This window comes from Eptesicus fuscus, chromosome 17 (assembly GCF_027574615.1).
Source record: "Eptesicus fuscus isolate TK198812 chromosome 17, DD_ASM_mEF_20220401, whole genome shotgun sequence".
In the NCBI taxonomy this organism is placed as follows: Eukaryota; Metazoa; Chordata; class Mammalia; order Chiroptera; family Vespertilionidae; genus Eptesicus; species Eptesicus fuscus.
The window spans coordinates 24,617,878-24,640,132 of record NC_072489.1 but is presented as its reverse complement, the minus strand read 5'-3'; the positions used below and the strand labels follow the sequence as shown (position 1 = coordinate 24,640,132).

General features: G+C 46.9%; 1 protein-coding gene across 1 annotated transcript; it reads right to left on the bottom strand.

Annotated features, from left to right (window-relative positions):
• Positions 1–1,166: 1,166 nt before the first annotated feature.
• On the bottom strand, positions 1,167–5,248 carry EGR2 (early growth response 2). The gene is made up of 2 exons (XM_028151487.2): positions 4,975–5,248; positions 1,167–3,645 (listed from the first exon to the last, which is right to left on the bottom strand). Exons 1-2 carry the CDS (start codon positions 5,138–5,140, stop codon positions 2,393–2,395), a joined length of 1,419 nt encoding a protein of 472 aa, XP_028007288.2. The 5' UTR covers positions 5,141–5,248; the 3' UTR covers positions 1,167–2,392.
• Positions 5,249–22,255: the final 17,007 nt, after the last annotated feature.

Genomic DNA, 22,255 nt, shown 5'->3' with positions numbered 1-22,255 from the left:
GACACTGAAGTTTAGAAACTTCTGTTTAGTAGTTATAGAAAGAGGTATTGTACATCTTTGAAATTTGGACAGGGAAGAAATAAGAAAAGGGTTAATTACTTCCACATATTAGAACTCAAATTCTAGTGCTAGTAAGGACGCAAAGTAGCTTCCGGGAGTAGCTATTGCTCTCTGCTAAAGTACAGGCCATCAATTATCAGCCAGGACAAACAGGTCAGGGTTTTCAGGCAGTGTAGCTGAATAGTGGTCACTCCAATGTGTTGTGTTACACTTGTATAAGGATCCAGAAGCAGTGGGTGAAGTTAAGTATTTAGGCCCAATTTTAGAGAAAAGTAAGTTCATAAAAGAATTTTTTTTTTTTTGGTGGCTTTATATTTTATAATCACTGCAAAAGGCTTGCAGTAAAATGAACCCCATAATGTTCTCTTGCAAACCATCATCCAGTACCATGGAGAACAATATTTGCCTATTTAATTCAAATTCTCTTTGAAATTTTAGGGTTGGTGTACACCTACCTTATCTAATGAGCCTGGGTATTTTGGTAATCTCTAGACCCACCAAACCTATGGCAGATGAATGATCCTTCCCAATAGGGATAATCAGGGAGAAATGTGTCCTGGGGTAATTCCTTTGGCGACCCATTAACACTCTCATCAGCAGTGTCTGAATGCATTTTTGATCTGAAGAGGTGATAGCGCTTTTCAAAAAGCTTTCTGTGGTCACGAGACTAATCCAGGAACCTGAAAGTCATTCCCAGCTTGACCACGCCACCACACTTTCCACAAAGCCACCTTTCGCCTGAGAGCCTGCCCCTGGTCAGGGTTCTGAAAGCAGTTGCAAGTGTGCAGTCTCTGAGTGGGCACTTGTTTGTAAGTATTTATTTTCCGGAGCCCACTCAGGAGTGGTGAGAAGCTATAGGCTGTTATAGAGGACGGAACAATGAGTCAAAAGAACGCCTCCCCACTTTTACACTAATGTAATGGGGAAATCCCCTGAACACTCGCGTTTGATTATGAATGAAGATTGCTTTGGGGTGAGAGGGCTGGTATTGAAAGGCTAGTAAAGAAAACTTGGATATCCTGGCTTGGTCAGAGCACTAAAAATCACTAGATGACTATTGAATTCCCATCCAGCAAATCCTTCAGAAATGATTTCTAGAGCAAAAATATTGTTGAAAAGTATTTATTTACACTATAGTTATAAACCATCCATTATCTGAACTTCAGTTAGTGGTTTTGTGTTAGAATAAATCATTTATGTTTCCACGACTATTAAAAGCTAATAACCAAACAAGTCAGTTCAGCAACATTATTTACATTCTTAACTGCAATTTGACTACAAAGGTAACACTTTTAAGTCACAAAACAGAGCATACAAAAATATACTTTCTAAAAAAAAAATTCCAAATATTAATAGGCAGATATATACAGCCATACTAAACCCAGGGAGTGATTTTTTTTTTCATAGTAAGGCAACCCATTTACATGCAGACCCTGTAACATTGTCTACATCACACAAGGCACCAAGAACACTTCCAACACAATTGCATGCATCCTAGTTCCAGAGAATATATGTACATTCCTTTTAAATAAGTTAACCTCTGACTCATTTCAAGAGGTCATAAATGCTTTACTTTTTTCTTCCCAAAGGTTCAGAACTTGGAGAACAGTGCACATCAAAAATACACAAAATCTGAGTGGATATACACTGCAAAAATAATCTTTACGTTTCTCAAACAATTCAAAAAGGAGCAGGTATTGCTATGTCCCTCCCATCACATTGCACTTCTGTTCTCTGAGTTTATAATACATATTGCTTAAAGGGTTGAGAGGACTAGACACACTTTGATTCACTGTTCTAGGGCCACACAATGCAGCATAAAGACCATGCTTTGCTCGTTGTACAGCGTCCCCCAAATCAATCCCAAGCCATAAAGTGCATGTCAGTTTTGCTTCTGTCTTTGCTGTCCCCACCTGAAGGAATCAGCATCTCCCAACCTACTGTAGAAAACAAACGTCTCAGATCAACTCTGACATTCAGAGTCAAAAACCTGTAATTGGTCAACGTAAGAGAGGGGGAGCAAAACCTAGCCAAAAAACCCTTTAAAGCAGGGTCAGGCCTCAGCCCTCCAGGCCAGGGGCTCCCACCAAACCGCCTTCCGAACCTCTCCATGACCTTAGGGTGACAGTCAACGCACCAGAGAAAGACTAAGGTGGGCTAACGTTTAGGAAGGACCTGCTTCTAAATGGAAAGGGGGCAGTGCTGGCCTCCACCAAGGCCCTTTGCCCAAAGAAGGGAGAGGGGGGCAGGGGAGGGTGGTAGTGTTTGGTGTGCAGCTCCAGTGGACCAAGGGCCTCTGGGACATCAAGAAGCTGTCAGCCTGAGTCTGGTCTCAAGGTGTCCTGGTCCTAGAGGAGCACGTGGCCAGGGACCCTCCTCCCATAGTGCTGCTGTTGCTGCTGCACAGGGGCACTCCGGCCTGCGTGCCCCCAGTGCACGAGGCCGTGGAAGCAGCTGGCACCGACGAGGAGGGAGCACTGCTTTTGCGCTCCTTCTGTCTCAGGTGGATCTTGGTGTGGCGCTTCCTCTCATCGCTCCTGGCAAACTTGCGGCCACAGTAGTCACAGGCAAAGGGCTTCTCGCCAGTGTGCGTGCGGATGTGGGTGGTGAGGTGGTCACTGCGGCTGAAGTTGCGCATGCAAATCCGACACTGGAAGGGCTTGTGCCCCGTATGGATGCGGATGTGCCGCGTCAGCTCGTCGGATCGGGAAAAGCGCCGGTCACAGCCTTCTGCTGGGCACGGGTAGGGCCTCTCGTGCACTGGCGTCTTGCTAGGCCTGTTGGGGTACTTGCGAGGCCTCAGAATGGGCCGCAGGGGCAGATGGTGAGGGTTATACGCGGCAGCAGCGACTGCGGCCGAGCTGCTGCCAGGCAGCCGGGGTCCCTCGCTGCCTCCACTGGCCCCTGGCCCTGTGGCGCCAACACTGGGGCCCCCCAGAGTAAAGTTGCGGATAGTGGAGAGTGGAGTGAGCGGAGGGGGGACTCGCAGGGAGTCCAGGGGACAGGGAAAGGGCTTGCGGTCTGGGCCAGCTGTACCGTGTAGGTCTCTCTGGCACTGCGATGGGAAAAATCCAGGGTAGTCTGGGATCATGGGGAAGAGACCTGGGTCCGTGGTTGGCTTGGGGGATGGGTAGGAAGGAGGCGGTGGGTAGCCCAGAGAGGAGGAGGTGGAGGTGGTGCTTGGGGACAGGAACGCTGAGGGGTCCTGGTAGAGTTCCCCGGCACAGCCAGAATAAGGAGGAGGTGGCGGCGGTGGAGAGTAGAGGTGGTCCAGGTCAGGCTGGGTCTGGGACATGGTGCACACACCCAGCGGTCCGGTGGCCAGTGGGTTGGGGGAGGCAGAGGTGACACTGGAGGAGGCTGTAGTCGAAGCTGGGGAGGTGACCCCTTGAAGGATGCCGGCACTCACAATATTGATGATGCCTTCTGGGTAGCAACTGGCACCAGCGTACTGGGGGTCAATGGAGAACTTGCCCATGTAAGTGAAGGTCTGGTTTCGGGGTGCCGAGACGGGAGCAAAGCTGCTGTGATATGGGAGATCCAAGGACCTCTTCTCTCCAGTCATGTCAATGTTGATCATGCCATCTGGGGAGAAGGAAGAATGGAGGTGGAGCAGTGAGCATGCAGCCAAGAATCCCTTCTCACCCCCTCTCACCCGGGTCCATATGATCTTAGCACTTTAGAGTTGGGTAGGGAAATTGCTACCCAGAGACCCACCGTGGCAGTCAGTACAGTCCGGGACTCAAACTACCTCCAGGAAAGCAGGATGGGCTACTCTCAATCTCCCCCCCCCCACACACACACACACACACAGCCATCTGTGGCTCTAGTCCACAATAAAAACACCCAATAACAGCAACAACAACATTAAAAAGTCCTCATCTGCCTGAAACGCCTCTCCCTCTCCTTTGCCCGGGGATCCCACGGCTGCGGCGCCGGGCAGACACCACCCAGACAACAGATCCCAGCCAGTGCCGCAAAGTTGCAAGCCCTAGAGGGGAGCCCAAGAAAGGGGTCCGTGGTTTCCCGGCTGCTCCCCATCTCTGGTGCCTCCCCTCCCTCCCTTTCTTGCTGCGCTTCTGCAGAAGGCTGCCGGAGGGAACCCGGCGCCGCGGTGGAAGGAGTTCATAGGTTTCCTTTCCCTTCCAACCTTGCCCCACACCCGCACGTCCCCGGCCCAGCCCAGGGCCCGTGGCGGGGTTTCGAGAAAGGCGCGGGGGCCCGCGGGACACCACTTTTCTCCGCATCGCCGCGAAAACCGGCGGCACGGGTGTCTCCGCAGGGCCTCGCTGGAAGCCACTTCCCGCCGTGTCCCGCCCTCCTCCTCCTCCGCCCCCTCCTCCCAGCCTCGCCAGCCCCCTCAACTTCGCGGGCGGCGCACAGGTGGGGGCGCTCCTTGAGGCCGCACCGGTAGCGCGTTCCGAGACTTCCCCCGGGTCTGCTCTGCCTGGGAGCGAGCGGCGGACGCTTTCCTCTGGACCTTCGCCGCCGCTCGGCTCTCCAGACGCGCAGCTCTCCTCCGGAGCCCCGAACTTTCTCGTCATTTTGCCCCTACCCGGGGAGAGGGGAGGCCGGGATGCCGCCGGCCGACTGGCCAGCACGAGTCCCAAAGTCTGGCGGGGCACCTCTTCCACGCTCACTCCTGAGCCCCCTGGGAGCTGGGCGCGCGCGGCGCACGCAAGCCGGCTCGCTTAGCGACCCGGTCCATCTGCCCGCGCGCCCAGCTCCAGCATCCGGATCCCCACTCCCCTGGGTTTCTCCTGCACCCAGTTCCAGTCTTCAGAGACAGTTCTGTCAACACCGACCCCCTCCCGCCCCAGCCCCTCTCCTCCAAGTCCTGCACACGCACCGCACCCCACCCACAACCCCCCGAGTTGCGTGGGTCCCGGTCCGCGAAGGGAACACGCGGCTTACCTCCGGCCACTCCGTTCATCTGGTCAAAGGGGCCTCCCAGTTCGGCATTGGGGAAGATCGTCACCGACGTGGCGAGGTCCTCCACCGGGTAGATGTTGTCAGACAGCTGGTGCACAAAACCACTGAGAGTTACTGGGATTTTGTCTAAGGCCTTGGCGGTCATCATTTGCTCCTCGCGCAACCTGGAGACCCAACTCCCTCGCTACCTGGTGTGTCAGAGAAGCCGTTTTGGAGAGGGGTTGGACTGGAGCCTAGGTTGGTATCTCCTTTGGCCCTCCACACTTAAAAGCAACCACCAAAAAAAAAAAAAAAGGAAGAAGAAGGAAAAAAATCCAGTAGAAATAAAACTAGCAAACAAGTTGCTGTATTTTTACGAAAGAAGAAAAATGGCTATTTGCCACTGACTCTCTCCTGCGTTCCGGCTGGGAAGCCAGGAGTTGCGGGTGTAGTGTTATTATAACAGTGTGTCCCCTCGCCGAGCTATTAATCAATTGCTGCTCTCTCGGTTAGACGGAAAGTGTTGCTCTAAGTATTTATGGGCAGGTCCTCAATGCCCGTGACGTCGCTGCCCATATATGGACTGAGGAAAAGGGCCGGGCCAGGCGGCTTTTGTCGTCACATGGCTCATTTGCATACGGGCTCGGCGGCGCGGGCTCCGCCGGGCTCGCGACTCCTGACTCGAAGCCCGCGGGCATCCGTGGGGGTCTGGGGCGCGCGGCCGGAGCCGCGGCTCGGGTGCGAGACGGAGGGCCTGGCGGGGAGGGGGCGCACGGTGGGTCCAACTCAGGCCACTAGGGGAGAGCGAGCGGGTTCGGGCAGCGGCGCGGCCTCCCCGGGCGGGGAGGAATTCCGGTTCTCCGGGACTTTCCAAAAAAGGCGAAGATCCGGTGCCGGCGACTCCGCCTCCCCAGCCCTTGTTTGGGAGCCATTCCGGAAAATTAAACTTCGGAAAGAAACCGAGCGAAGCCGAGACACTACAGTCAAACCCCTACTCACTTTCTTGGCAGCTCAAAACCGCAAGCACAAGGAGGCAGCGAAGAAGAAGAAGAAGAAGAAAGAAAAAAAAGCTTCATGCATTCACGGAAGCTGACTGCTTTTTTCTGAATTACTTGGTGGAAAGAAGTAGCTGATGATAAGAGTGAATGCGGTATTGCTTTTTTGGAAAGTCTGTTCTATTTATACTGGAGCGAAAACGGAACAGGTTTTGGGTTGTTTGTTTGTTTAAGTATTCTGGGCACCTTGGGGCCGGGGGGGGGGGGGGAGGAGGGAGGGAGGGTAAACCCTAGGAGGAGCAGAATAACTTGGAGCTTGGAGAGAGATCCTCTGCCGGAGACCACCCCCCTTCCTCTGCCCGCGCTCTCCCCGCCCCCCTTCAGCTGCTGCGCGGAGCGGGCGCCCTTCCCGGCGCGTCTGGGCGGTCGGCTGTGTGGGGGCGTCCAGATGGAGGCCTGGACATTCACCCTGCCCCGCCGCACAGACACACACACATTCACTCTCACTCTCGCACACGCTCCACTTCCGATGCACACACTCCCGCCCCCGCTGCCTTCTTCACACACCCACTTGCACACCTGACGCTACACACCTCCCTGCTGACAGCGAGCCGGTGCGCCTGCCCGGCCAATGGAGTGCCCAGCCGGCGGAGCGGGGGCCCGGGCTTGCTTGCTGGGCAGAGCGCTCTTGGAAGACACCCATCCTCACCTTGCTGCCTCACCCCCTGCCACGGCAGCCCCCGACCCCGACACTCCGGGGGTGCGCCCTGTGGGCACATCCCCTACTCCAGAATACACATATTAGAAGGCATAGTATTCCCTTTCCTCGTCCTGGATGATGAGCTCAGAGACGTCCTGAACGCAAACAGCATCCCCAATGCCATGAGCCACTATCACCCACACGCGTTTCTCTTTGAGATAAAAATAAAAGAAACACCTGACCCCAATGTAAACCTTTCTGTTTAGTTCTCACAGCAATTTTTTTTTTTTTTTGAAACTTTTCAGAGATACAGATAGCGGCGGGTTTATGGCTCGCTGCACGCACGGCTCCTACCTGCCGGAGCACCCCGGCCCGCCCCGTGAGCGCTCCGGGCCCCACGCCCCGCGGGACGCTTGTCCCAAGTGCCCAAGCCTGGCGCATCGCCGCCTGCCTGGCCCCTTCCCGCCCCAAAGCGGCCAACGTCTGGGATAAAGCGCGGGGGCAGCCTCCAGGGCCCGTCCCTTTCCTGCCCGCGGTCCGGGACCGCACCACCCTCGTGGGGCTCGGGCGGGCGAGAGCCAGGGCGCCACGCCGTGGAAGAAGAAGGGCGCTGCAGGCGGCTCTCCCGCCGCTCACCTGCCGCGACCGCGCCGCAGCCGCGGGAAGCCGGCTCCCGCCCGGCCCCGCGTAGGTCAGAGCCTCCGGGAGGCCGGGAGCGGCCTGGGCTCCTCCACCGGAGCGCCGTCTCTCCCCCTGCCCGCAGCGAAATCTGTTCTCCGGTGGCCGGCATGTTCCTTACTTCAAACGCCCAGAGAGAAAAGTTTCTCGCTTGTTCTGCGCGCTCTTTTCCAATTGGAGATTTTTTAAAAATAAAATGGAAGGAAATCGCATCCTCGTAGGTACCCCGCCCTTGGCAAAAACGTGCAAAGCCCCGTTTCTAAATAAAGAAAGAAGTAAAGAAAACTGCGCTCTTACCACGTGCGCCAGCCCGTTCCGCCTTCGATCTGGCCGGTCCCGCGGCCCCCGCGCTGACCACCGGCAAGACGACGCCTCGGAGGGGAGCCCGACTCGCATCTCCAGCCCTGAGTTCGAAAAAAGGGGGGGGGGGGGTTCGACCGAGTTATGCAAATGTGGGTCGTGGCAGCGGGGTTCGGGTTACGGCCCCCGCCAGCCTCCGAGGTGAGGCACCCACCGGTGGCTAGCGCGGGCGCGGCGACAGCTAGCGCTTCGCTCCTCTGCATGCACGTGGGCGGGCGGGCGGGCTAGTCGCCGGGGCCGCCCCGCTACGGGCGCTGCCGCCAACCCCGCCGGTGGCCACCAAGCGCCGCCCCGAGGGGGAGCTCCTGGACGCCCCGAAAGCCGGGTGAGCTAGGCGCACAGGGCAGGACGCAGGCGGGGGGCGGCTCTGGCCAGGGGGAGCCGCGCGGTTTGGGGCGGCTACCCATCCGGAAGCAGGAGGCCGAGTGGGGGGTCAAACGGGGGAGGGGAGGGAGTCCCACGGAGGAGAGGCGGGCTTGCCTGGTTCGTAGGAAAAGCAAGTTATAGTAAATGGGAGTGACTGACCCTCTGGAATTATTCGGAGCTTTCCAACAACTCCCTAAGAGCCGCACCGCGCCAAGCCCGCGGTATGCCGGGAGTTGGCTGGGAGCAGAGGCAAGCAACAGCAGCAGAGAGGCTATGCGGGCTCCTGGGAGGGCGCCTGGGGCCAGTCCTGGGAGGCCTTCCCTGAATCTCCACTGGAAACGGGTCAGTAGATACCTCCTGCTACCTTCTTCTTTCTTTTTTTTTTAATTTTTTTTTTTTTTTTTTTTTTTTTTTAGAGTGTAATGGAACAAAACGTAGGCATACTCATTTCAAGCCAGCCACTCTATGGATAGGTAATAAATTCAGAAAGCTAAAGTGACTTGCCTAAAGTCACGCAGCTAGTAAGTGGTGGTGTCCAAATTTGCAACCAAGTCTTCTGACTCCAAGTACACTGCTCTGGTCGCTATGTCCTTCCCTCAGGAAAACCCAGTTCTGGAAATGCAACCGTTCCTTGAGGATTGGAAGCCTGGGTCAGCCTACTAGGGAAGAAACAGGCCTCCTTCTCCAACTTCGTCTCTTTTCTCTGGCATTTCTGAGGAGAGGAAAGCTGAGGTCAGGGCTTTCAAGAGGCAAGGGACAAGGGACTGACATGGACACACACACACACACACACACACACAGGGAGAATTCGAATTCTTGGGCTCTTCACGTATGTATGGACAGAGTGACCAGGTTGGCACAAAGCCAGCCTACTAATAGGCCCAACCCCCAACAGTATCCTTCCTGGAGGGAAGAAAAAGTGAGAAAAGAAATCGGTGAGACAGATTTAAAAAAAAAAAAAAAGTGAGACAGATAAGAACTCCAAAGGTGTTTACAGAGCAAGATACTGTGCTGGAAAGGGGTGGGGGAAGGAAAGAGGAATGTGGCAGTTGAATACCGAGATGTAATGTACCATGGTCTCTACATTTAGGAACTTGAACTTATTTTGATCAAAAACTGAACAAATAAATGCCATTCTTTAAAATAGAGTTGTCAAAATGACCGAGTAAATGGGGTGCTCCAAGATGTATCAGGGTTATTAAAAGAGGAGCAAATTGATGCCAGGTTCTGGTTTGCTTTGTCCTGATTCCAGACGCAGAAAGTAAAAGAGGAAGGAAGCATAGGAGCCCTTTAGAAGATTTCCCCCTGAGAGTGGGGGGTTAGATGGGGGCGAGGAGCAGGGGAAACAGCCTGAGGGTCCTGGCTGGCCCTCAGAGTCCCCTCTGTGAGTGGTTTTCAGCGTTCTCTCCACTTCCACCCCCCACAGACACTGAGAATCACAATCAGCCATGAGGCATGCTACAAATCATTTGTATAACACTTGCATTTTGATTTATTAAGAAACATTTTGAACATCATTATAGACTATTTCTTTTATGTCATTTTCACTCACTTTCATTTTAATACTGCTACTCGAGTGGGAAACAGAGGAGTGTCAGAATTGCCCTTAAATGTGGACACACACACAGGGTGTGGATCTGAACACGAATGGTGTAGAACATAAACATCCCAAATCTTCCATCCCACTAAATCCTTCTTAAAGGTGCCCGTGTGCTGAGAAAACTGATCAATGGTTCTCTACATTTAGCACCTCACTATGAGTCTGGTAACCCCAGTAAAGCCTGAGAGAAGCATTGCATCACACCTGTCAAGTGTACAACCAAAGTCTTGTTTCATTGCACAAATAATCTGGTCAAGAGGAAATAAGACCCTGTGATCTTATTTTGTAGCAGCAGCAGCAACACTAGCCTAAGCAGAGAGTGCTCAGGTTCCCTTTGGGGTGAACTATCACGAAGTCAGCAGATATCTCTTCAGCATATACTGTGTCAAGCACTATGCCCAACCCTGGGAATACAATGGTGCCTAATACCAGGCCTGGTTCCTGACCCCATGGAGCTTGTAGTCAATCACACAAATACACAATTGCAAGTAATGGCAATGTATGACCACAAGGAAGGAAAAGGACAAAACCCAATCGAATCTAAAAAGTTGAGGAACACTTCTCTAAGTAGACAGAGATCTGAAGGATGTGCAAGGATTGAGGGGATGTTGGTGGATAGGGCATTCCAGGGATAAAGAGCTGGCATGGAAAGGTGCTGAGGTGGGAGGAAGCAAAGTGCATTCATGGAATAAAGGAAGTGCAGTGTGGATGGAAACCTCCAGGCCGCCTTCCACGCCTAGTGCACTGGGGCTGAGGGTAGCCAGTACAGACAGCCTCTTTGGAAGCACCCATCTCCCAAAATATTTTCACCTCTATGACGCTCCCTTTTTTCTGCCATTATCTTTTCTGGCTAATGACAATGGCATTATAATTTTTCCATTTGAGTTTTTTTTTTTCTTTTTACCATTTACCTTCTGCAAGTGAATGAGAACATGTTGACAAGACTTCGGCAAGAAGAGAGAACATGTACAGAAATGCTTGTTGACACCAGCATTGTGTTTCAGTGACCGTCTTAATGAAATAACATTCCTTAGTTGTCTATTTCTCCATAAGGAAATGACAATGTGAATTGTGTCCCATTTAAAATGAACAGCGTTAGAGAAATGCAGTTTTCTCATAGGACCATATCATGTCAAACCTGCAAATCACTTTACCATTGCTGACCAAAAAAATCAAAGGCAAATCAATGTGTCATTTATCACGATTTAAGACAAGGAAAATATCAACCTCGTGTTGCGGTTAATAAGCGATAATCTGTCAATCTGATCATAAAGGCTTGAAGCAAAATCACCATTCCCAATCACACCGTTTTATGCCTTTAAATTTTAAATCTTCCAGCTTACACATTTAATTTATGAAAAAATGACGTTCCCTGTATCTAGGGAATCCCTGGATATTTTTAATGTACGTATCACTAGCCTGCTTACATTACCAGGTTACAGGAAGTGACTTTTCTTTTACCAGATAATGTCAGACTTCCCAGAGAAGCTTGGTTTTCATGTGTAGAAGAGGATGGGGAAAGTAAGTGCATCCAGTTGTCAGAGCAGTTTTTCTGCAGCATTTAAACCATAAAGATGAAAACAAACACAAACACTTCATATTTCAACTGAATAATCTTGATAAGAATAGTCACCCTTGACTGTGTTTAAGATTACGAGCTCTAGAGGCCCATATGGCCTGGGTTCAAATCCTAGGTCCTGGGTTCAAATCCCGACTCATTCATTACCTGACCCTGTGGTTTTAAACAAGTTAGGTAACTACTCTATGCCTCAGTTTCCTCATATAAAGTGGACAAAATGATTATACTTATCTCATGGGTGTGTTGAGGATTAAATGAGGTGGTATGTATAAAGCACACAGCACACGATTTGGTACATATTCACTAGTTGCCAGCCAGCTATTAAATTGTTACTTCTATTGAATGCCCGCTTTGAAAACGGACACTGTGCTATGTTTCCCTGGGTTCATTGCTTTCCTCCTCACGAGGACCTTCAAAAATAGGGTTCTTTATTCCTGCTTTAAAGATAAGGGAACTGAGGCTCAGAGAAGAATGCAGAGCTTTCCCAAACTCACACAGGAAGTTGCAGGGCCAGAATATGAGCCAGCTTGCCTCTCAATTGCCAAAGCCACATCATTCAAGTACATCATGGGATGCCGAGCAACCTACAGCAGCTACCAGCAAGCGTAGCTATACTTCAAATATTGATATATAAAATACCTGTGATATTTATTCCTAAATTCTGAGTTTCAGCTTCCAAATATAATGATGATAGTATGACTGAGCAGCGACTTCGTGCTTAGGTTGTAAGGAGGAAAGACAATCCAGAAAGCAGTGGTTATTTGCATGTAATTTATAACGAGCTATACCCTTATGGAAAATGTCATTTAGACTTCCAAAGGCAGATTCCATAATAATCATCATCCAATTGATGTAACACCTATTTTTTTCCCAGGAGGATCAAAATGCATAACAATAATACTGTTGTTTTCCAAGGAGGCTTGAAAATGTGGAATAGGAATTTAAGATTTAGGAAGAGTGGATTAGTGAATGGCCTGCAAAATCTGGAGACAGTGCACTATACGAGACCTTCTTAGCCTAAGTGTAACCCATTGAGAGGACTTGGTAGTCTCTATGCTGTTGCTTTTTCAACTCCATTATAAATTCCCTCAAGGCAGGAACCTCGAAGTATGCTTCCTGTCTGTACCCCAACAGGCAGAGATCTGGATAGGAACCCAATATATGTCTTCCCAGCAGTGAGAGGGAAGGAGGCCTGACCCATCTGAGATTTTGATATGCTATCTCAGCAATTTTCAATAGGTGTGCCACAAGAATTTTTTAAAACATGCAATACCTGACTATATAGTCAGGGGCACTGACCTCTTTTCCCTTAGATTTTCAAATAAAAAAATGACAATAGCCATCCGGTATGAATGAATCAAAATTATACCTATTTTTTGTCAGATCGGCGAAAAATATATATATATATTTTTTTGGTGTGCCACAGGATTTTAGTAATTAGTTTAGGGGTGCCATGAGATGGAAAAGGCTAAAAATCGCTGTGCAATCTTGTCAAAGAACTGCAAAGTAACTAATTTTACTCAGCACACAACATAGTACTTCTAATGATTTCTCCAGGACATGCAAGGGCAAGGACCCCAGAAAACATCTTCTAAAGGATTTGTCCTCAGATAAGCCCTTTTCTGGAGGTTGAAATCATGAAACTCTGAGCTGCCACCCTCTGTTCTCAGTGTAGTGCGTGCCACTGAGGGGTGGCAGCCAGCAGTGAGGACCACTGTGGCGACATCTACACAGAAGCCCCGTTCAGATCGTCCCTCCCTCCTTCTAACGTACTACTGGTCACAGGTGCAAGATAATGCAAGCACCTGGGGAATGGAAAGGCCTCAGGGCAAGGAGCCCCAGACCCCCTTTCCAGTTCTGCCTCTGCCTCTCGGGTTGGTGGTTGACGCTGGAAGGAACCAGCCGTGCTTCCTGTACTCACATCACCCCAGTCTTTGGCGGCAGCCATCGGAGAGGGGCTATTCTTTCCCCGGAGCTGATGGTACCTCTGCCACCAAGTTGTAGAGACATCACATCCTTTCACACCTGCCCAGAATGTTAAATGGCAGCCCAAAAGGCCACAAGGTTTAGAGAGTTTTAAGTTTTCACTGTTTTAAGTGAGAAAGGCGGTCAGGGCAGCAGGAAAGGATTGGTTGAAGGGAACCCAGACCTGGTTCTGGGTGCAGTACTGGGTAGTGGGAAGAATACTAGATTAAAAATCAGGCTCTCCCTGGCTGGGTAACTCAGTTGGTTAGAGTGTTGTCCTGTATGCCAAAGTTGCAGGTTCAATCTCTGTTCGGGGAACATACAAGAAGTAACCAATGGCCCAGCCGGGGTGGCTCAGTGTTTGAGCATTGACCTATGAACCAGGAGGCCACAGTTAGGGCACTTGCCCAGGTTGCAGGCTCGATCCCCAGTAGGGGGGTGTGCAGGAGGTAGCTGATCAATGATTCTCTCTCATCATTGGTGTTTCTCTCTCTCTCTCTCCCTCTCCCTTCCTCTCTGAAATCAATACAAATATATTTTTTAAAAAAGAAGCAATCAATGAATGCATAAATAAGTGAAACAAGCCCTAGCGGGTTTTGCTCAGTGGATAGAGCACTGGCCTGTGGACTGAAGGGTCCAGGGTTCGATTCCAGTCAAGGGCACATACCTCGGTTGCAGGCTCCTCCCTGGCCCGGGCCCTGGTCATGGCGGGTGCAGGAGGCAACCAAGCAATGTGTTTCTTTCACATCGGTGTTTCTATCTGCCTTTCCCTCCCTCTTCCACTCTCTCTGAAAATCAATGGAAAATATATCCTAGGATGAGGATTAACAACAACAACAACAATAATAATAATAATTAAGTGAAACAAAAAATCAATGTTTCTCTTCTCAAAAAAAAAATCAGGCTCCATGGTGTCTCTTCATAATGACGATGTTTCTAATAACAATGGCTAATATTTATTGAGCATTTAAGAGTACTAAGCACTCTGCTAACTATATTGCCTTATCTCTTAGTCTACCAACCACCCCATGAAGCAGATATATTTACACTTTACAGATGAGGAAACTGAGTCACCAAAACCCAAGCCACAGAGCTAATTAAGTGGAATTGCCAAGATGTGAACCCAAAGCAGTCTGACTTCATTGCTTGTGCTCCCAGTACCTACCCTAGCCTGTGTAACTAGACAAGCCACTTAACCTCTCTGGGCTTCAGTTTCTTCATCTTTACAATGGGGCTGGGCATGCCTAACCCAACTGCCCTTGGCCACTGTATTGTGGTGAATCAAAGGAAGAGGAATGAGAACATGTGCTGAAAAGCAGGGCCTGCACTGCAAATCTAATGGTTTCCCAGAACATTGGTTTGGGCTTCTGGACCATCAGGAACAGCAGTGAATGTACATTGGGGTAGCATAGGAGGTGACATTTTTTATTCCAGGACAGGGACAAGGCACCAACAATTAAACGGAACTTCTAACCTGTTTGCTTAATGATCAGTCCTAAAGCCCTTCAAAGTGGCCTCCCCCCACCCCCACCCCCTGCCCACACACACACACACTGGAGAGTGTCCAGATCTGTGTACTAGTGGAGGGAGGGTTGGGGAAGGTGACCCCAGAGGCTTTGGAACAAGTGCTTGGCAGGTCTACTTCTCCTGATGCTAATAACAGGCCTAGACACATGATAACATTCCTTCTTGAATCCCAATAATTAACTAGAATGCATGTTTCTGCTCAAGGGCTGCTGTGCCTGAGAGAATATTGTGGTTACAATGCAATCACCACTGGTCACAGAACAATTTCAATCAATGCCCTTGTAAGCACATAATCAGAGCCTCACCAGAGGCCTGGCAACTTTCAACCTTTAGATTTAGAACGTTTGCTTTTTAAAAATATTATTTAGGCAACAGCCTGTGGAAATTTCAAAAAGAGGGAAATATGAACAATTTAGACCGTTTCTTCTCTCTGATTGGATTTTATGAAATAAGAGATACCAAACATATGACCAAACCAAACATTTTAGTCCCTTCAGCTGTTACTCAGACATCTGAGGGATAGAAGTGCCTTAACAGGACACTTTCTTCTTTCCTTTTCCTGTATTTGGAGCTTTTCATCACAAAGCTCTCTCATATAATGCCAACTTGAATGGAGTGTTACCCCCAAAATAAAAAACGGTATCCAGAACGCATGCGCGCGTGCACACACACACACACACACACACACACTCCCTCCCTCGATTCCATGCAAATTCCCTGGGGTCTGGAAGCCACTACTGTGACTTATGGAGCAAATCTACAACATGCTGGGACTGGGGCTGCTTAGGTAGGTAAACCAGAGAGCAAGTGAATACATAGGGATGAGCCTGTCTCGCTTCCAAATGCTGGGACAAGCTCATAGTGTTCTGTTAATTTATTCTGTGAATATTGATTAAGAACTTCCTAAACAGCAGGTACTGTGATAGGTGCTTGGGATGCATCAGTGAGCAAAACTCCCTGTCTTCATGTAGCTTACAGCCTGAAAATTCTTGTGAACTTAATTCCAAGAACCAAAAAAAAAAAGGGGGGTGTGGGGCGGGGATCAATTTACAGTATCTTCCCTTGTCCTCAGCCCAAATCACTTCTAAGCCACCCACACTCAGGTACAAATCTCTCCTAAGGAAATGGAGAGAATACCTAACTTGCTTTAGTAACACAGTCTGGTGTTCACTGCTCTTGCAAGACGTTCTTTAGAGACAGAAAACAACCCCTTTTTTATTATGCATTTTATTTGCATTTTTTCCCTCAGGAGACATGAAAGAAGTTAGTCATAATGTTCTGAGTAAGAACCAGTCACAGGCTGGAATATAGCCCTCCACCTTTTCTGTTTAATGTGGACAAATCTCAGTTTCTATAGCCTTAGAATTTTTGCCTTTTGATCCTTTTACCATCCACGCCAGCTCTTTGATGAACTTCCGAATTCCCCACACTTCTCAGTGCTGGTAAAGCCTAATAAGACAGTTTATGTAGCACTCTACCTTCCCAAGCCCCCTTTTTCACACATTACTTCTTTCACGACTTGGAATATTACTCTATGATGTTGGCAAGGCTTCATTCATCTTTCCCACTGCCCACAGAAGCCAAATGAGACACAGAGAGGCCAAGTGACTTACCTAGGGTCACACAGCTAGTAAGGAGGCAAAGCTGGCATTCCTAGCCATGTCTCCCAGTGCTGATGTTGAGAGCTCTGTCTGTCTAACATGAGCCTCAGCCACTGTTGAGATGGCCCAGGCATGTGACTGCTTGTGAAATCCCTCAGACACTTTCATGGCTGGTGGCCAGTTAACATTTAGGTCATGTATTTTCTTCCCCAGGTGTGTGCTGACCCTGTTCTGTACCCCATGGTCTTACCCCAGTGGGTAAAAGACTGGTAGCATAAAGTTAAACAACAACCAACCAGCCCGATCCTAGCCCTCTAGGTCACTGAAATAAATTTAGGGCCACCAGTCCCAGGGCCATTCCCTGAAGTCCTCATTTGTCCCATTTCTGTGAGGTTGGCACTGACTCACTGATTACCACTTTCCGGGTTATCAGCGTCTGGTGCAATTAGAAGAGATTCTTATCTGTGTGAGGTGGCTTAGTGTGGTTGAGTCTACCTTACTGGGGTGACCAGCCTGACCAGGGGGGAGGAGAAAAATTCATCAGCTTCATGAACAAAGGCCTTGATGGTTTTGTTTTTTTCAAACTTAACTAACCTTATGCCACAGTCTGCTAAAAGATTATCACAATAGTATTCTCAGGTGAAATCTTTTGTGTTTGTGGCTAAAATTTGGCCAGTTTTAACTTATATGTCTGATGGGTGATACTGCCCTGATTCATTCTTGCCCAGAGAATTGCAGGAGGATCATTAATACAATGGAAGGAGCTGACTCGCAGACTCAGGAACTGGCCAGTAACTGCTGGTCCATCTTCAGATCTCACTCATCAGAACTCTAGTTTTAATAATCTATATTAAAACAACAACAGCAAAGGAAATGCTCTTTTAAACAGTGAAATTTCATGATAAGCTGACTGCCTAGTACAATTTTAAAAAAATTCAAACTCCTTTACCACAACCTATAAGTCTTGGCCTGCTCTTGTCCTCCTCCTCTAACTACAGCTCTTTCCTCTTTCCCCATGTTTACCATGCTCAGCCACCTCTTAAACATCTCAAGCTCCTTTCCATCTCAGAACTCCTTTGTCTAGAATGGTTCCTGCCCCACCCTTTTGGTCATCTTATGTGTAGTCCTGCTACAGACCAACTGTGACCCTCCCCCAATTTTATATGTTGAAATCAAACGCCTAATGTGACGGTATTAGGAGAGGGGCCCTTTGGGAGGTGATTCGGTCATGAGGGTGGAGCCCTACTGAATGGGATTAGTGCCTTTATAAAAAAGACCCTGGGGGTCTCCCTTGCCCTTTCTGCCATGTGAGGACATAGGGAAAAGACAACCTTCTGTAAACCAGGAAGCAGTTTCTCACCGGATACTGAATCTGATGGTGCTTTGATCATGGTTATCAGCCCCTGGTGCAATTAGAAAATATTCTCTTCTCCAGAACTGTGGGAAATAAATTTTTGTTGTTCATGAAGTACCCAGTTTATGGCATTCTGTTATAGCAGCCCAAACAAACATTCAGTTCCAAGCACAGGCCTTCCCTTCCCAGTCTTCCCTGGTCACCCTGTCTATCACTATGCTTGATTCGCTCATATTAATATGTTTAGTGAGTAGATGCTCCATGAAGGTAAGGACCATCACTGTATGCCCAACACCAAGACTGGTGTTGGCATAAAGTATGCAGTAAGCATCTGTTGAATGAATGGAGTGAATGAGCAATGATCATCCAAGTTTGGGATCCACTCTTTTCCTCCCTGGGTCTCAGTTGCCTCATTTATAACATAAATGTAGCATCTAAGGCCCCATACAGCTTTGAAAGTCTACTATTAACTGGCCCTAAAGACCCATGGGAAGCCCAAGGCTGCAGCCTCACCATCACCCCAAACTAGACTGTGATTTTCTAGGCAAGGCAGCATCTCAAGTCATGATAAAGCAAAGCAGATTAGGCCTATAGGAGGGGCTCTTTCCTCTACCAAGGAAAAAAACAACAAAAAACAGACTGCTTTTTCAGATAATTCTGATAGGAATTGTTCTCTATGAAATCTTTTTTACCAAATCCTGTTTGCCTTGCTCATGCCAAAGCATTTGCAGATGGATAGAACAAATCAATTTTAATATACAAAGGTGGACAAAGTCGGTTAATAATAATAGTTAATAATACAAGAATTAATAAATAAAATACAAGAATAAACTCTGTTTTGCATACTCACGACTATAACCTTACTTTTGCCAACTCCATATATACATGACTTATGATTAGATAGTACACTGCTTAAAATGGTATGGAATATGATGGAAAGGAGAGAGTTTGTAAAAGAAGTGGTTTTTCTACTTAATTAGAGTACAGAAACTTAAAGCAATTTATATTCTTTGGTCTAGGGCAGTTAAGGCTGCATGTTGTTTTTGAATGAATACTGTTCAATTTCAGTAAGTAAATACCATTATTATCCACATTTGACTTTGAATACACTAATGGCACTTCAGCAGGCTTAATTTAATTTCAATGATGTATTTTATTTTCAGCTATAGAAGTGAAACTAAAATTTAAATAACTTTTAGAAAATCAAGAACAAGTTGATCAAGAATAGGTTAGATTAATTGGGGCCTGATTATTTAAAAACACACACAGAAATCAATAAATGATGTAAAGAGAAAACAGATGTGCAATAAAGAAGTATAATTTTTGTTGTTATGTTTCAATAGAATAAAAAACTGTCAAGTTAAATTATAACTGACAGTTATATAAATGTTACCTGTTAGAATTAAGTGGTTGGGGGGGTGGCGGGGGAAATGTTGAAAAAATAATCCACTAACTATTTTTGAGAACTAGTAGGTGTTAAGCCCCGTGCCAGAGGTTACAGGGAATAAAAGATCAATTATACAGAGTCCCTGCCTCTTGGAAATAGTAATCCAAGAAGGTGGTAAAGCAAGTACACAAATAAATAGAATGTATGGAGGACATGGGATTGTCAGACACATTAAAAAAATGTTGCTATGGGGTCCCAAGAAGGAAATAACAAGTGTGATAGTGGGGATCAAATAAAGCAAAGCACATGAGGGTTACCCATTTTCCAGATGTTGGTGAAGCCATGTCCTTCGTAGCTCAGTACATCTCTGTATCCTATACCTAGTACAGTGGCATGGCTATGGAAGATGACCAATAAACATTGGTAAGATAAATAGATTGATACTCAATAAAAGACAAAGTAAACATACCCCAAACATATGCTATACCAAGCATTTGGTAAAATTAATGCATACTGGGGACTTGAAGATTGATAAAAAGTGTGGCTACCATAGTTACAGACCCATAAACATAAGTTCTATACCTACTTATCATCTTTAGTTTTCTAGACAAAGATTATTGAACCCAATCAAGAAAGGAAAAATATAATTTGTGCAGTCTACTAAAAAAATGAAGGAGGTTGCATTTAGCAGCAGCTCAACTTTCTTTTTCCATCAGAATGCTCTGAGAATTGCAAGTGGTTATGTGGCTTTGTGAGAGGAGAATGTGGCCCCTGAATTGTGCTTGCTTTCATGAGTAGTTAGATAGAAATAAATCAGCCTTGTGCACAGGGCCCTTAAGGCCCTGGTCCCTGGACTCTCCACCATTGTTCCCCACATCACCTGATTAGTTTGGTCTGCACACACTGTGCAGACAGCTCCCCTGGGACCCACAGCCCCTGCTAGAAATGAACTGTGATGACATTCAACCTTCACATTTTAGTTTGTCTCCTCTGCTTGCACCTCCACAGGGCTCCAGAATGGAATAAGAGCTGAGAACTCACTTGAGCTGCAGCCAATGAATTTAGAGAGCCAGGGGTAAGCCCAAATCGTGGCAGGTAGCCCTTTGCATTAGGACCAGAAATCAGGAACTTAGGGGACACAGGGACTTAGCCCCAACCCTACTATTGCCTTCCATGCAGACTCTGCCTCAATGAGAATCAGGAGAAGTTTAGCAATGAGAGTCTCATGATTAGGCAGGAGTGGACAGGCAGAGAGAAACCTGTCTCTGGCCCTGGCTTTCAAAATTTCCATTTCAGAATGGAAAATTGACTATTTAAACTTCAATGAATTTTTTTTTTAAGAATGGACTTTTGTTGGTTCTGTCTCAGTGATTTTAATTAACTTTCCAAAATCTACAGCAATAACTGTTACCTGTGATGCTATTATAGATAAAATGTGATGGGCATAGATAAAGTTAAATGTTAATTGGCATAATTACCAAGTTAATATTTTAAGATTTATTATCTACATTTTTCTGTTTTTGCCTTAATGTACATTGCGGCTCAACACAAAGATTTCCAAAAAGAACTTTGTCTTTATGCCCACGGAGTTATTTTTCACTTTGAGGTTGCTAGTTATTAGTCAGAGATGATAATAATAATTTTTCTTAAAGTGCAGGCTGTAGCTGAGAATTTCCAAATTTCAGTGAGTCACCTCTGAAGTAGTCAAGTAATTTATCCCCAAACCTCAGACTTAGACGTAGTACCAGGAAAGGGATCCAGAATTCCCCATCCTAACACCAAGCACCAGAACCGTGACCCCTTCGTCATGTGGGATGGCTGTCCTTGGCTAGTCAGTGTGAGCTGTTGTGGTCCCTCCAAGGAGGCCTCTGAGAAGATCTCTAATTTTCATGTCCCTCAAAGCAGTAGCTTCTATGTTCACTGCCTTAGCATTATTGGACACGTGATGGCCCAAATCTATGTCCTCCTCCCAAACAGTGACAGACCATCATTAGCTGAACAGAAAAATCTGTACAGGTTACTCTTCAAGAAAGGCCAGAATAAGGGCCTGATCCACTAGGAGATCCAGCTTCCAGACCCTGTTCAGTCAATAATGTTTGAATCAAGGAATCTCTATGTGTCTCAGTGCTGGGTCTCTCAAACTTCAGTCATTTTAATTTTATTCTGTACTATTATTTACTCTATACTTTTCTTTAAATGGTTTATTTTAATAAACAAATACTTTATTTATTAGAGTATATTTACTCTATACTTTTCTTTAAATGGTTATATTTAATTAACAAATATATCTTTAAAAGAAAACTTTATATTAATACTTCAAAACAGAAACTTGTAACACTTGGCATAAATAAAAATAAATCATAAAAATAGGTAAACTGAGGTTTCCAGCCAACACAGTGAAGTGGCTGTTGAAGTTCAGCTTCTGGGAGTAAGAAGGATTAAACAGAGGCAACAGGAACTGGCTCACTGCTTAAGACCAAAGGCTGAGGCAAGCTCTTCACGCCCATTTTATATAGTATAAATTAAAAATATTTTTTTGGATGAAAGAAATGTATAAAGATAAACATAGCCTTAACACTAGGATCTTAGCCAAGCCACCAGCTGACTAGTGGATCTAATTTGTGAATGAAATAACCATAAGAAGAGAGGGGAAAATACTGATTAGAAATCTTGGAAATGAAAAATATGCTATTGGAAGGAATAAAACAACTTAATAAAATAAAAATCAGGGCTAGAGATAGTCAGAAAGAGTAGTAGTAAATGGAAACATATTACTGAGGAATTCATCAGAACACAGCACAGACAAAAAAGAGGAAGATGAGGTAAAAAAAAAAAAAAAGAGGAAACAAAATGAAAGTAAAAGTAAGCTCACAGGAAGGATATATTTAGAATCTTCAATGAACTTTTTCTAAGTTCTAGTAGAAACTAATGGAAAAAATGATGATGAATCATTATATGAAGAGATAATACTTCAAATTTTAGCAAGACAACCTAAGATCAAAAGTGTATTAAGAAAATATATATACAGTATATTGCAGAGAACTCCTACCTCCCAGATCTTGATTTCTAATGCCATTCTTTAATAAAAGGTACTAGGACTCCTTAGAGAAATGGCTGATTTCTAGAACTAGAGCAGGAAATATACAAGATGAGTCTGGAGTCATGTGTAGTT

Bases quoted from the DNA above. Each gene is read 5' to 3' on its own strand.
- EGR2 (XM_028151487.2), bottom strand. From the start codon at position 5,140: ATGATGACCGCCAAGGCCTTAGACAAAATCCCAGTAACTCTCAGTGGT. The intron at 3,646-4,974 runs GTAAGCCGCGTG...CCTTCTCCCCAG, and splicing joins GATGAACGGAGTGGCCGGAG to ATGGCATGATCAACATTGAC.